The sequence below is a fragment of the Lycorma delicatula genome, chromosome 1, assembly GCF_047948215.1.
Source record: "Lycorma delicatula isolate Av1 chromosome 1, ASM4794821v1, whole genome shotgun sequence".
NCBI lineage: Eukaryota > Metazoa > Arthropoda > Insecta > Hemiptera > Fulgoridae > Lycorma > Lycorma delicatula.
In genome coordinates, this window is record NC_134455.1 from 348551681 (window position 1) to 348568689 (window position 17009).

The 17009-nt window shown below is 31.8% G+C and overlaps 1 protein-coding gene across 3 annotated transcripts in view; it reads left to right on the top strand.

Annotated features, from left to right (window-relative positions):
* The window catches only part of FIG4 (polyphosphoinositide phosphatase FIG4), a 105335-nt gene that overhangs the window by 11285 nt on the left and 77041 nt on the right, over nucleotides 1-17009 (top strand). For all 3 annotated transcript variants that reach the window (XM_075382451.1, XM_075382452.1, XM_075382453.1), the window contains exons 4-6: nucleotides 3682-3776; nucleotides 7464-7536; nucleotides 14747-15026. In XM_075382451.1, coding sequence (XP_075238566.1) covers nucleotides 3682-3776; nucleotides 7464-7536; nucleotides 14747-15026 — 448 coding nt within the window. The remainder of the gene's footprint in view (nucleotides 1-3681; nucleotides 3777-7463; nucleotides 7537-14746; nucleotides 15027-17009) is intronic.

Genomic DNA, 17009 nt, shown 5'->3' on the forward strand with positions numbered 1-17009 from the left:
ATTGGCACAAAATAGAAATATCAAGGAGTAGTACACAGAGAGCACTGACTAAACATTTAAAATACAAAATAACTGCTTTATGTCAGTTATACAATTATGATTTTCATAAATGTATAAAATATTGCCATTAGCATTTGGATTTTATAAAAGAAAAAGGAGAAGACATTCTCGATGTAACATTTTTTCAGATGAAGTGTGGTTTTGTTAATCGGTTTGTGTCTACAGACAGGTGTGATCTGAATAATCTTCATGATATCTATTACATAACGAAAACAATGTAATTCCTACAAAGTATGATAAGGTAATATACCAGATATCATGAAAAAATACAAACGTTTAGAATATATTAGGTACGTTGGTGACACTTTAGTAATATTTAGAAAATAAATAAATAATAATGAAGAAAAGTTTCTGGAAGAAATTAACAAATTCTATGATAACATTAAGAATACATCGGAAAAAGAGAAAGATGAAACTATTAATTTTTAGACCTAAAAGTAAAAATAAATAATATCTAGATTTTAAAATATACAGAAAAGAAACCTTTATAAATAACATCATAGCTTATAATTCGAATCACTCAGTGGAGCATAAATTAGCAGCTTTTACATAGTACATGATAGATAGACTACATAAAATAGTGGGTATAAAAAAGAAATGATCAGAAAATTTAATAAAAATAAAGTAAATGAAATTAAAATAACAAACGCTAAACAAATTTTTAAATAGAGTAAATTAACATATACTGGAAAAGAAATCTACCCAATTAAACAATTCTTTAATAATTATAATATAAAAATGGCTATAAATATAAATAATACACTAAAAAAGATTTTTATTTCACTGTAGAAGAAAAAGATATATACAACAGTAATGGTATACGGTACTTGTATATGAAGCAACATGAAAATGCAATGCAACTTACATTGGACAAACAGGAAGAAAATTAAAATTAAGATATAATGAACAAATGAGATTTTTCAAAAATTAAAAAATTATTCTAATTATGCAACACATTTGATAAAAGAAGGACATATCTCGATGGAAATGGAATAATCAGTGAAATTAATTTACAATTGTATTAAGGGAAGAAGAATGAATATTTTAGAAAATCTAGAAAACTTTAAATTAAAAGTAACAATAAAACGATCATAAATAAATAGGTCAATAATCAAGCTGTTGCCCTTTTCAAGAGCCTTAATTTATTGAAAGCAGGAAATAGGTAAATAAAATTTAAAAATAAGTATGACCGTTAATAACAAATAATCAAGAAGAAGGGCTGATAAGGGATGATGTCAAGTATAGGGAGGGTCTACACTAAACACTATATATAAAGATAAACAGAAATTTAAAAGTATCAATACAATAAGTTTTGACAATGGAGTGGTTCTGAAATGCATGAAGTGATAAAAGAATGAATCTAAGAAAGGTAAGCATTACTAAACATAGATAACAATGGAGTTTGGTTTACTATATCATGTAAATAGATAATCATATAATTTTTATAGAACACAGTGAACTCAGAAAGTAATTGCAATGAAATTATTTATCAATTCATCAACCGTCTAAATGAGGAAGAAATTGCTGCAGCATACTTGCTAAATTTGCTTCATGAAATTTTCAGGGATAGGCTTATTTCAAAACACATCCCAAGATCACCAGTGCTCACACTTACAGATTTCTGTTTGTTAGAAGCGATAAAAGGATCTGTTTACAAGAATAATCATCATACCTCAATGAATTAAAAAGTAAAATCACTGAATTTGTAAATGCCCTTACTCTTTGGTACTTCAGCGTGTATTTTCAAACATTTTGAAACTTGTTCAGATTTTTCTTAAAGGAAAATGATGACTATATTGAGCATTTCCTGTAAATATAAAATCCATTATAATATATATTATTCATGTTTCCATAATTGTTATTTGAATAATAAATTTAAATATACATTGAATGTGCACAGTTTCATTTGGACACCTAGTTGTGCGTATTTTTTTTAAATTTAATCCTTTTTCATTAATGTTTTTGTAACTTATGTGCTACTGAATTTCAGTAATTAAATTTTAATTTAAAATTGGAATATGATTATATCCAAATAACTATGTACAATAAGTAGATAACTTATTAAAAATAAAGAATATATATATATATATATATATATATATGAGGAGCTACCCAAAAGTTTGGGGAATTTGAATTTCTGGTTGTACCAGCAATGGTATGACCTGCTGCTGCTAGATGTGGCTAACAGTACTCTTTGTGAATCAGTGTTCCAACAGCTGTGACGGTGAGAGGCTGCATTGTTGACTTTCGTGCGGTTTTGTAACGTTGTGTTTTACTGCTTTGGTGAAGTTCTAAATGGCAGATTTTAAAGAGCAAAGAACCTGCATCAAATTTTGCTTCATGCTTGAAAAAACTGGTGCAGAAACCCATCGCATGCTTGTGGAAGCATTTGGTGACAATGCTATGAGTAAAAGTAAAATTTTTTTGTGGTACAAACAATTCAAAGATGGACGAACGACAGTCGATGACGATGAGCGTTCAGGAAGACCAAGCACAACACAAGACAAGCACAACACCAAAAAACATCGCGAAAGTGGGAGAAGCTATTGTTGCAGATCGTAGACAAACAATCCATGATGTTTGCGCAATCATACAAATGTCATATGGGTCCATGCAACGCATCTTGTCGGTCAATTTGAACATGAGACGCATTGCTGCAAAATTTGTACCGAGACTGTTGAACAGCGACCAGAAACAAAATTGCGTAGCTGTCTGTAGTGAATTGAAAAATTCAGCAAGAGATGACCCTAACTTCATCTCCAACATCATAACCGGTGATGAGACAAGGGTGTATGGGTATGACCCTGAAACTAAGCCGCAGTCATCGCAGTGGAAGTCGCCAAGTTCACTGCGGCCAAAAAAACACGCCAAGTTTGCAGCAACGTGAAGTCCATGATGATTGTTTTTTCAATATCAGAGGCATTATCCGTAAGGAATTTGTTCCTCTTGGTCAAACTGTCAACGGGATGTTCTATTCTGGAGTTTTGAAGTGGTTACGTGAAAGCATTAGGTGCAAACATTCAGATCTGTGGGGTAACAACAACTGGGTTCTGTACCATGACAATATGCCCACGCACACATTGCTAGCCATTCGAAATTTCTTGGCTTCGAAAAAGACGGTAGTGATTCCCCACCCACCCTATTTGCCTGACCTTGCCCCGTGCGACTTCTTTCTCTTTCCGAAAATAAAATCTCAATTGAAAGGCCGTTGTTTTAACACAATTGAGGAGATTCAGGAAGAAATGCAGAACGTGGTTCGAACACTTACACCTGCAGACTTCCAGGGATGCATGGAATCATGGGAAAAATGCTGGGATCACTGTATCAATGCCCAAGGGGATTACTTTGAAGGAGACAGTGGAAATTATAAGTTATGGTAAGCTATTTTATTTTTATGGTAAAATTCCTCAAACTTCTGGGTAGCACCTCGTATATATATAAATTTATAAAATTAAATTAATATAGACGTAATTAAATTAAAATATTTTATTTAATTAAACCTCATTAAATTATTTTTTGCTACTTAGAACAAAGTTGTGAAGGTATGTATCATCTTAGAAATTTATTACTTTTTTTTTTCTTTACTATGTAATGTAACATATTTTTAAAATTCTTATGCAGCTACAGCTATGATATAACTCGTACATTGCAAGTGAATATGGCAATACCTATAAACCTCTCTTCTAGTGAATCATCAGAAATTCATAAAAATATAGGTATGTAATCTATTTTTACTGCAACTTGTTTAATTCACTATAATTGTTTAATTCTAACTGGTAAAGTATAATTGTAATTATTTTATTTTACTTTCCCAACTATGTAGTTGTAATGTATGGCTATACAGTTTACATATACAGTGCTTTTGAAAAGTAACTATAAACTTACATAAACACAACTATATGTTGAGGAATTGTATTCCATGTGCTGCAAATAATTTTTCCTGCAAAGGCTGGTAATCCTGCATTCCGTGCAGTTTGCTTCTTTAAGAGAAGAATGTCTGGTTCTTTATTGTTCATTTGTATGTTTGTTGTCTTTGAATATTGAGACTATTTCTTTCTGTGTGCACTCAGAATGGTGCAAACATTCAAACAGCAAATATTTTTCATTCAATACATCTTCTGAGAACATGGTGAGTGCATACAGATAGTGAGAACATTTTTCTGTTAGATTTCCAGGTACATTGGTTCCTAATTGATGTAGTGTAAAAGTACTAATCAAGAAATTTAGGTAGATGGGATTGTTTTAGACCATCAGTACTCTGTGAAGAGATACTGCAAAACATACCAGCTACTACAACACAACGTAGTCCAAACATTGGTGTAGCAATTGCATACAAGGCAGTTCGTAAAATGTTCAGTCTCATCCCATATAAAATGAAAGTGATTTGAAAGTTATTGACCACATACTGTGTAAAGTGAATTCAACACTGTGAATGGTTTCAACAGTTTCTAACAAATAACTCTGATTACATTTTGGACTATATTTTTCTATTTTTTCAATGTAGCATGATTCCATTTGTCAGGGTGTGTGCATCCACAGAATTCATGTTTATGGTCTGCCATCAACATATATACTGTTCATGAAATTCCTCTACATAACCAGAAGATTGGGATGTTTATTGGATTATCAAAGAGAAGAATAGTCGACCCAGTATTTTTCGCAGAAATAATAAATCAACTCATTGTTGTGAAATAATTCAACATTTCATAGAACTAATCAAGGATGAAATTAATAGTGCTGGGATTCAACAAGATCATAGATACAACTAGTCAGTTCATGAAGTTAGTGCAAAAGAGTAAGGTTAAATCATTTCTAAGGGCATGTGGCGGCTATCTCATTCTCCAGACTTAAGTATATATTAAGTATAGAAGTAGTATAAGTATATAACACTATATACTTGTATAAGTATTTATATTAAGTATGTATTACATTTGTGAATATGCAAAAAGTAATGTTTATTGAGGAAAGCCACATAGCCTCCTGGAACTTCAAACTGCTATTCATGATTTTACCAAGAAGATTCCACATGAACAACTTATAAGAGTTTTTGAGAACAAGAAGAATGCATACAGATATGTACGGATGCTCATTTGCACCATTTCCAACAATTACTGTAAGGTTTTACATATTGTATATTGCATGACAGGTGTATAATTACTTTTTGAAAGCATAAGGTAGAATATGCTAATCTGGTCAGATTATGCATGTCTGGATTTTTCAAATCATGACATTTTATGCACCCCCATCTAATTATAATATTCATAATCTATATTTAATAATTAATCATTTTTAGCAATTGTACTCTAAATTCTAAATACAGTATAATTTTGATGATAAAAACATCATTGGTCAAGAGGTTCAACTGGAATCCAGCATTGTCCAATACTGAAACGGTTCTTGTTTTGATTTAAAATATGAATACAGTATTTTTCTGCTAAATTTTGATGTGTTTTTTTATAAATAAAAGTCAAATTTCTTGGACTTTTCTTTATGTTAAGTTGATGTTACTTGTATACATTATTTCAGAACTAAGTTATCGACAAATTTCTTGCAAACTTTTTTATATAAAATTTTTGCCAAATTTTATTTAACTGGCAGTTTAAGCAAGTTATTACTGTATATCAAACTTAAAAAATTGTTTTTTGAAACATCAGTTTCTGTATTTTACAATAATATTTTCAAAATTTAGTATATATATATATATACATACATGAGTACATTTGTTGGATCTGTTTTGTTCAGTTTTTCAGGTCAAAAACTGCATGAAACTAATTTCATTTGAAACCCCTTTCATTGAGGTTCCAAGAATTTCATTATGGCTTCATTTTATCATTGGAGCCGAAATCAAGGCAACATTTTTCACAAACTATAACTTGAAAACAGAACATTTTTGGACTCATGTTTATATGAACTTTTTTCTTTATTTTCACTTATGGAAGATGTACTGAGAAATTCTTTTCATTTTGTCATGAGACAAACAGTATTCTAGTTTTCATGTTATGTTTTTTCATTTGTTTATGTTCATATTGTGGTTGGAGAAAAAGTTTTTTTTATATTTTCTCCCTGTTAATGGCTTTATGACTGCAGTACTCTGGTGATATTAAGCAAATGTGGTAATCAATATGTTTATGCTTCTGAAAGGTGACATATCACCAAGTATTTTTTGAAAGGTTTATATTAGTTGATTTATTTAAAAATTATTGGGTCTTGGAAATGAGTGAAAATAAAGAAGAAATATGATATATTTTGAAATTTTATTACAAAAAAGTAAATAATGTGACTGAGGCTGCTAAAACGTTTGTAATATTTGTGGACAAGATCAGTACGTCTAGCACAAAGTCAGTTCAAGCATTTTCAACCTGGAGAATTTGATGTCAATAATGCACCTCACTGTGGTCAGTGATTGAAAAAATCTATGAAATCATGGAAAGAATTGAGTAAGATCAGCATATTATTGTTGTGTAAGATTGAAAAGGGAATTTTATTGTGAGCAGTTGCCACACACTCAAACAATTGATTCTAACCGCTACTGTCAAGTGGAAAGATTATGCTAAGCAATCAAGGTTAAGTTTAGCCAGAATTGATTGATAGGAAAGTTGTTATCTTTCATCATGTCAGTATTACTCCACACATCTTTAATAACCCATCTTTAATATTGAGAGAACTTGGCCGGGTAGTTTTAACGCAACCCACCGGGTTGGTCTAGTGGTGAACACGTCTTCCCAAATCAACTGATTTGGAAGCCGAGAGTTCCAGCGTAAGTCCTAGTAAAGCCAGTTATTTTTACACGGATTTGAATAATAGATCGTGGATACCGGTGTTCTTTGGTTGTTGGGTTTCAATTAACCACACATCTCAGGAATGGTCGAACTGAGAATGTACAAGACTACACTTCATTTACACTCATTACATATCATCCTCATTCATCCTCTGAAGAATTATCTAAACGGTAGTTACCGGAGGCTAAACAGGAAAAAGAAAAGTTAGTTTTAACGCATTCAGAGTATATTCCTGGCCTTGTACCATCAGACTACCATTTGTTTTGCCTTTACAAAACTTTCTTAATGGTTTAAAGTTGACTTCAAAAATCAATAAAATTGGCTTTGAAATCGCTTGTCAAAGTCACTTTCATCCAGATAATACAGAAGTTCTAGCGATGGTATTATGATTTTAATCAAAGGCTGGTTGATCAAAATTATACATAATTGATTTAATAAATTTCATTCAAAATATAAACAAACCACATTTTATTTTTGCATTAAAGTACAAAGAAACTTTTTCTGCAACCCATTAAAATGTATAATTGTGTGATAAGAGAGTATTTGTAATTTTTTTAGAACAGATGCATTTCAGTTTTTCAATGGTGTGTTGTATGATTTAGTCATCTTTTCTTTTGGGTTTAGGACTAGTAGAAGATGCTGAAAGTGAAGATATTTTTGCTGAATCGTTAAACAATGATGGTACAACAGAGTCTGTGTAAGATATTTTACATATAATGGTTTTTTAAGAAAGGGCTAACTGAAACTTTTATTATGGTTATTTTATTTTTAGTTTTCTTGATGAAAAAATATTACATACAATCCTGAGTTTGTAAGCTACATTAGAATAAGAATAATTATAAGAAGTTGAAAATTTTTACCTTTTTCTGATAGATTTGCTGAGTTACCCATAGGTGTAGCCAGGGGTTTCTCCAGGGTGGACAAAAATAAGATAATGTTTTTTTGTTAAAAAATGGTTTTATTTGAACATTTGAAAATGCTAAAAGTAATTAGTTGCAATGCTGTTCAAATCTATCTAAATCTTATTTCAGCACTAGTCTACGAGAGTTCTGGCTGTCTTGACAAAATTTCTTTCTCAAATTTATTTTTAGCTTTCAGAACAGAACCCTATTTTTATGCACACTCATCATTCAAAGATTGACAAGTCGATTTCTTTCATTGTTGACAGTAACAAAGTTTTTATCCTGCATAAGGTGCTGAAGGATCTTTCGAAAGTGCATGTTGTGTAGGCCTGTGCAAGTGAGATAAGTTTTATGGATAGTAGAACAATTGGGTTTATTAAGTAGTGCAGTTAGTTCTATCTCCTTCAGTTTGGCATTTGGTCGCACATTTTTTCCTTTCCATCAATTGTAACAAATTTCAGCTTCACTGAGGAAATCATTCAAATTGTAGTAACTACAAAAACTTGTAGAGTTTTAAAAAATTTTCATACATCACATCAAGCATTATGTGAGGGTGTAATGTAAGCAATGAGAATGCAGGCAAGTTCTCAGAAAAATGCTGTTCCAGAGACATTATTAATGAATCTATATACGGAATAATTAGTGATCTTCTCCAAAACTCTCAGGGAGTCTGTGCTGGTGGATTTGCACAATGTTTCTGTTGATTTATGACTTGCAGTATATTGAAATCTGTTCCAAGATGCTCGGCAATTGTTTCAGCCTGTGCTATAACACTTTCACTTTCAACTATCGCATTTCCACGATGTTTTCTCATGATGTCTGTGATTTACACATTGAAGTAAGTCCACACTTACAAACTGAAGAGCATTTACCACCGGTTGCAGGTGTGCCGAATATTTTGCTGAGACAAATATTAACAAAATTCTCATTTTGCAGCAGTGCAATGCATCTGAAAAGCAGCTTTTTTCATTGCATTGTTACTGTCTGTTGATAGTTTTTCAATTGCCATAACGATTTACATATAATGTTTCTTGAATATGGCAATACTTTTGTATTTTTGAGACCAACAGGTTTCACAGAGCATTGGTATATTTGGAATGCATTTTCATTGAAGGGCCGATTCTTGAAAAAAATCTTATTTCTTTTATTGTGGAGACTGTATTTCATATCACTGCTATTTCGTTTAAGTCATTTACCACTAAGTTCAGTTTGTGACTAGCACAGTGAAAGTATAATGCTCTCGTATACTTTTCTCGAATAATTTTCTGGACACCACCATCCTTTCCTGCCATACTGGAACACCCATCATATCCTTCTCCAACACACTTTTCTGGATCAAGGCCTACCTTTTCAACAAAGTTGTTAATTGCAGATGCTATAGATTTTGTATCCATGTCAGTCAACTCTACAAAACTTAGAAATTCCTCACAAACCATCATTCTTTTTACATAAAAAAATCTAACCCCAATGGAAAGTTACTCTTTCCCTGATATATCACTGGTCTTGTCTGCCAGGATACTGTAAGCACATGGCTTCTTTACGTAAGTAGTGATGTCTTCTCTAATGACGTCACGTAGGGTGATTATTCCATTTTGAATCAGTAGTGACAAGTAAGTGGGATTTTTTGTGTTCTTGTCTATGTGCTCTTTAAAAATGTGGTCACCAGCATCAGTTTTGAGTTTGATAAAATCTTTATAAACATCTTCATGATTTTTTTTTGTCCCTCAAAGGTAGGTTACATATACCACAAAACATCGCAGTCAAAATGATTGATGCAACAATTTTCTTGTTGGGCCTCTTTTCTTGTTGCTGGACAGAAATCATCTGTACATCAATGAGTGTATTCTCAACAAAAAGGTTTTGCTGCTGTGGCTGCTGATTTGTACCACTGAGATGGCGTGTGAGATTTCACGAATTCGTACATGTCTTTATAGCGAGTAAAGGGCCTCACTATGAAAGAACCCAAAATGCCATGCACATTAGTTGGTGGAAACAACACACAGTGGAAACAAATTAAATTAATTTTAATTAATATTAAAGTAACATTAAAATTAATTAAGGCCATGTTTCACAACACATTTTTAATCTCTTGTAGTACGCAGCCAAGCAGCATAATCCGCCAATTAGCTGTAGTTAAATTTTTTTTTTAATTTCACAGCACTCTTAGCAAAGTCATAACTTGGCATTGGTGATCCACAGTTTTTTAAAACCTCCATTTTTTGAGAAGAAGTCATATTAAATGAACATCCAAACCAGTGACACATCATTATCAAAATATGTTTAATACTGTATAACAGAATCAGATTGTAGCGAAGATCCACTTGATTTTTCATAACATTCTACTTTAATTTCTCTTCACCACTGCTATTACTTTCACTACTACTTTTATCTGGTTGTTTCCTTTTTTCTCTCCTTAAAAGAAATTACTATTACTACACTTCCCAAAAAAATTAATGTAACTAATATTTTAAGCTTCTGAACAGACTCTGTACAGACTTCTGTACTAGAAACTTCAAGCTTAAAAATGTTTTTTATTGTTTCCATATAATTTTTCATAAAACAGAGTTTGGAAAATCAGTAAAAAAAAAATTTTGTTTGTAGAAAATGGTGTTAATGCAAATATGAGTTGATGAGTTTCTAAAACATCTAACTGTCATTTTTCAAATTTACAAAAGTAAATTTTTTTTTATTTCAACTAAGTGTACTACTGGAATATGTAGGAAAAAAAGCCACAAAGAAACTGGTGGAATGGTCAAATCTAATAGGCTGTAGCTGTGTACAGAATGAAATTAATGTGAACCAACATGGTTCTGATTTGAGGTTAAAATTTTTGTGTCAAGACTATGTTGGGTGTAACAATTTTTATATTGATTGAATTTGATCAAAACAAAAATTGAACTATTATGAATTTTGAATCATTCACTATTTATTAGCTATCAAACTTTTAATGTTTTTTGTTATTGAATGATGGTATTTTTTAATGTTTTTCAAATTTGTTTTATTATTTGCAACTAGCAGAAGTAGATAGTTGCAAAAGTAACCATTTCAAAATTCAAAACCATCTAACTAAGCAAAACTGCTGCAAAAATAGCTAATTATAATTTTCAATCATTATTTAAAATTATTGGAGTGTGGTATACTTGTTGTTATTTCCTTATTTAGTGTTGTATGATTTTTCTTAAAATTTCAGTAATAAAGACAGCATCAAAATCACTATTATTACAAACAAAAATATAGTCTATGGATTTCCTGAAAATTTTAGGTTTATTTAATTAGATACTTTTGCAACTCATAGATTCAAATTAAAATAATATAGATATATACTCGTACCTTGCATGGTAAAAAAGTTTCTAATATCCATATTAGGTTGCTATTGTTACAGGATTGCAGTCTCAATTAGCTGAAATGTGTCAACTGACTCACTTGCACTGATTGTAGAGCTTAAATAGGGAACAGATGGTACTAGAACTTTCCCGCTAAATCCAACCTCAAACATACTACAGGTGATTCAAAGAAACGGGAAATTAAAAAAATTAAATAATGTTAATGAAAAATTTTTTTTAGAAAATGAATTTTATTTCATGTAATTGTACAAATGTTGCCATTTTAGGATACATACATTTTAGTTTATTTTTTTTAAGATGACATCTTCCAGGTGACCTCCTCTTCTACGTAAACACTCACGAAGTCCCTTCGTTTTATTGTTCATGGTTTGACGTAACATCTCAACTGGCATTTCCGCAATTGCTTCTCAGATCTTCGCCTTCAGTTCTTCTGTTGTAGCAGTCTACTGTGGAACACTTTGCTTTTAAGGTGACCCCACAAAAAGTAATCACAAGCTGAGAGATCAGGCGATCTGGGAGGCCATCTAATGTCACCATTTCGTGAAATGACACGTTGTCCATACAATCGGTGTACAGCTGCCAACGATATTCGTGCAGTATGTGACGTTGCTCCGTCTTGTTGAAACCAGGTTGTGTTAAGAATCGGTGGAAATTTCTTTTGTTGTTCCACAACAAAGGTTTCAAGTATGGCTACGTAACGAGCCGACGTCACTGTAATCGCAAGACCATTGTCATCTTCAAAAAAATAAGGGCCTATAACACCGTAAGATGATATAGCACACCACATGGTCACTTTCTGGCTGTGCAATGGACGCTGGTGTAGCTGCATAGAATTTTCTTATGCCCAGTATCAGAAATTTTGCTTGTTAACAAATCCACTAAGGTGGAAATGCGTTTCGTCTGACATCCACAGTTGTTGAACAAACTCTTCGTTATCATTTATCTTCTGAAGCATTACATTACAGAATTGTGCTCGCACAACTGCATCGTTCGGTTTCAGTTCCTGCACGATCTGCAACTTGTATGGATGGTATTGCAAGTCCTTCACTAACATTCTTTGAACACTTGAATTATGCAATTGTAAAGATGCTGAGAGACGATGGATTGACCGATGTGGACTTCGTGTGACAGCATCTTTAAAGCTTGAAAATTCTGTGGTGTATGGATGGTTTGCTCACGGCCTGGAGGTTTCTTTTTCATTGCCGATCCAGTTTCCTCAAAATTAGATATCCATGTTTTAATTGTGTGTGCTGATCGAACACGGTCGTGCCGTCCCAGATTAAAATGACGGCAAAATTCTTTACACGCTCCCTCCACACTGTCATTGTTTTTGTAAAACGCTTTGATAGCAAATGCATATTGCACACCACTACAAGGATCCATGACAACTAAATGGCAGGTTAGGTTAGAGAGGCTGGCGTCACTTATCAAGTGATTCCAATCGCCCACGGCTACTAACACAACTTTCAAAATTTCCCGTTTCTTTGAATCACTCTGAATAATCTTTTGAGTTTTACCACAGATCATCCAGACCTTGAACCGCCAGTTCCCTACTCATTCACCAGAGAGCGCTCCTGCTACTATTCAAACATGCTTTCTTGCCGCGAAATACTATTATAATCTATTGATATTGACCTATAATTTTTCGTTTTACTAAATGAACTAGGGGAGCAAGTACCTAGCCTGCCCCACTGTGGTTATGCCTATGGAGTTAACTAGTAAAGACAGAATAAAATAATTTCTTTTGTATAACTGATTGATGGTTCATGTATTTATTTTTATTTTGGTTATTAAGTTTCTTTTAATTTCTTTAAGTTTTCCTAATTTAAAATAAGTAATAGTAATTAAAAACTTGATTTATTGAAATAATCTCTTTGTTCCAAAAAAAAATTATACTGGTTTTAAAAAATATGTTTACATTGATTTTGAAATGATGTAGTGTAGAATGTGTTTTGATTCTGAGATTCCTGGAACTTTGATTCTATATTTGTGATTTTGAATATATAGTGATTTTCAAAATCACTATATATTTTTCGTTATTCATCATTCCTTCAATAGGAACAAGTTCCTTTAACAGTAAAAATCCTCAAAAAATCTTTTTAACTGAATGTTTCAAGGACTAAATTATGTGTTTTGATTAACTGATTCTGAACATTTTGATATTTTTCTTAATTGTACTGTAAATATTGTATAATTAAATCATTAAAATTTAAAAATCCTATGGTGTATTTGAAGTAAAAATGTTTCAATTTATGCAAACCTTTACCAGCTTTTTTTTTAATGTCTGTTGTAAAACTTTTATTAACTTGAAAAAGTAACTCTAATTCTGCAACAGAATATATATATATATATATATATATATGTTTTAGAAACATGATTCCCACAGGCAGGAAAAGTCAGGAAATATAAACTTTGGAAAGTCAGGAAAAATTGCAAAACTTTTCAGAGGTGGGTTTTCCATTAACAAATCTCTTTTTATGGAGAATTTGCACGAAAAGACAATAATTTATCAATGAACAATTTTTATGCAATTTTATAGGCTGGGGGCAAGGAGAATGTTTTCATTACCAAAAAAAAAATCTTACTGCACTGAGAAGCTCCAGAAGATGATACTTAGAATGTTTTGTAGAAATATAAATAATTTTTTCAAGAAGAACAGATTAGAGCCCTGAAAATTAAAATGCAAACAGAAATTAAAAAAATGGAGGAAGAAAGGAAAAAATTAAGAGCTACAGTCTTGGCAGTAGGAGAACAAATAGCCTCCAAAATTAAACCTTTAGAAAAGGGCAAACCATTAGGAACCTAAAAATATTAAAGAAAAGTTGCCCTCTGTTTTATAGGTACATAATAATATGTGGGTTGTAATGAGATCTCATTATTATTATTATTATTTTTTTTTTTGGTTTACGTTAAAGTTATAATGACAAAGTATTTTTCAAGTAAATGTTAATAATGTTTGTTTTATTTTCAAAACAAGTTGTTCTGTTCTACTTTTCTTATCTGTTAGTCACAGTGATTTTAGTTTTCCTTTTAGTTGTGATCATATGTATTATTCTTTGTTAAATTGAAATCTGTGTTTCATAGCATTTTTATGCAAAGTTATTAAATATTGTTTTTTGTTTACTTTGCAAAATAATGTAGGTTGTGAAAAATTTAAGCAATCTTAGGTGTGAGCCAATTGTTTTTAAAAATTGCTTTAGTTAGTTTTTTGTACTTTGCAATGTAATTTACTGAAACAATTTATCACAAAAAGTAGCCTAATTTTAAATGTATGTTGTAAAAAAATCACTAAAAAATTAATGTAATAGTAAATAATAAAAAAAGGCATGAGTTCGGCAGCTATGGGGATAGTGGAAGCTGCAAAAAAATAAAATATGTTTATATTTTGCTGAGTGAATGGAAGTAACATGACATTATGAGAGTCAGTAAATTTTTACTAAATTGGTCAGGAAAAATGAATTTAAAAATTTGGTGGGAACCCTGCAGAAAGAAACAAGCTTTGGTTTGGTATTTGTTACATTTTTTTTAAAGATAGCTTATTAAGAAATAATTGCAGTATAAGTTTAGATGCATTCTTTAATTTGCCATAATTTATGGTACTCCATTGATTTATTATTGTCATTAAATGTATTTATAACCTGTTGAATTCATATGTTTTTAGGAAAAATTCTTATGAAAAAGCTAGTGATGAGAAAAAGATGCCAAAAGTAGTTGATTATTCTGTAAGAAGTATGCCAAACAGAAGATTCGTCTGGAATTTACATTTAATTGAAAAAATGGAAGGTACTCTACATCCGGATTGGATTCTTTACATCATGCATGGTTTTGTCAGCCAATCAAATATCAGTGTGTTTGGAAGATCTTTGTATATAACATTGATTGCTCGTAGATCAAATAAGTATGCTGGAACTAGATTTCTTAAAAGGGGTGCTAATTTTGAGGTTTGTAATATTATAATGCTGCATTTTTTTTCGTATTAAGGGGTTTTAATTGTTTTTTGCTGTGTTCAGCTTAGCAATAGTTTTTGTGTAAATATTCTTCCTAATGAAGAAAGAGTCATCTATATGTTTTGAATCTTGTATAAAGAAAGTTATGTAACTTGTTTCTGTTTCTGGTTTTTTTTTGCTCTTGTTTTTGTGAAGAGAAAAACAATTTTATTACAGTTCTTATCAGGTAAAGGTGATTCATGTCCTAAAAAAGATTATAATGTTATTCAGCTTTGTATATATTTTTTAATTTAATTTTTTGCTTTATAGTGGCAGATATTCCCTCTATGAATCATGAGACCTTGCCGTTGGTGAGGGAGCTTGAGTGTTCAGTGATACAGAGTAGCTAGACCGAAGGTGCAACCATATCGGAGAGGTATCTGTTGAGAGCCAGAATGATTCCTGAAAGAGGGCAGCAGCTCTTTCAGTAGTGTTAAGGGCGTAGGTCAGGATGACTTAAACGGTCATATCATCACTCAGTCCTCTGAGTACTGCGCAGCTGAGTACTGCAGCAATTGAAAACTACAGCTGCTTTTTTCCCAAGAAAAAGTAGCTCTCTGCATTTTCATATAGCAATGATGGAAGCGCCTTTGTTGGTAAAATATTCCACAGGTAAACTAGTCCCCCGTTCCGATCTCCAGGTGGGGACTACAAAGGAAGGAGTCACGGGAAAATTAAAATATATCATTCTAGGAGTCGGGGCGTGGAATGTTAGAAGTCTAAAAAAGGTTGGTAGGTTAGAAAATTTAAAGAGGGAAATGGATAGGATAAATGTAGATGTAGTAGGAATTAGTGAGGTTCGGTGGGAAGAGGAAAACGACTTTTGGTCAGGTGATTTTAGAATAATTAACTCAGCTTCAAATAATGGGCAGGGAGGAGTAGGTTTTGTGATGAACAAGAAGATAGGGAAGAGAGTAAAGTATTTCAAAATGCATAGCGATAGAATCATTGTAATAAGGATAAAATCGAAACCTAAACCGACGATTGTTAACGTCTATATAGAGTGTGTATATGAAGAAATTGACAAAGTAATTAAATACATAAAAGGAGATGAAAATTTAATAATAGTTTGAGATTGGAATGCAAGCATTGGAAAAGACAAAGAAGGAAATATAATGGGTGAATATGAGCTAGAGTTTTGCACGAAGTACAATTTAGTAATTCCCATCACCCAGTTTAAGAATCATAATAGAATATACACATGGAAAAAGCCAGGCGATATTGCAAGGTATCAGATAGATTATATCATGGTTAAGCAAAGATTTAGAAATCAACTCGTCAATTGCAAAACTTACCAGAGAGCAGATATTGAAAGCGACCATAATTTAGTGATAATGAAATGTAGATTGGGGTTTAAAAACCTGAAGAAAAGGTGTCCGATAAATCTGTGGAATTTAGAGAAGCTTGATGAAGAGGAGGTAAAGAAGATTTTTGAGGAGAACATCGCAAGAGGTCTGAGTAAAAAAGATAAAGTAGAAAATATAGAAAAAGAATAGGAGAATATTAAAAAGGAAATTCTTAAATCAGCAGAAGCAAACTTAGGTGGAACAAAGAGAACTGGTAGAAAACCTTGGATTTCAGACGATATAATGCAGTTGATGGATGAACGTAGAAAATATAAGAATGCTAGTAATGAAGAAAGTAAAAGGAACTATAGACAATTAAGAAATACTATTAACAAGAAGTGCAAACTAGCGAAAGAAGAGTGGATTAAAGAAAAGTGTTCAGAAGTGGAAAGAGAAATGAACATTGGTAAAATAGTCGGTGCATACAGGAAAGTTAAGGAAAATTTGGGGTACATAAATTGAAATCGAATAATGTGTTAAACAAAGACGGTACACCAATTTATAATACGAAAGGCAAAGTCGATAGATGGGTGGAATATATTGAAGAGTTATACAGAGGTAATTAATTAGAAACTGGTGTTGTAGAGGAAGA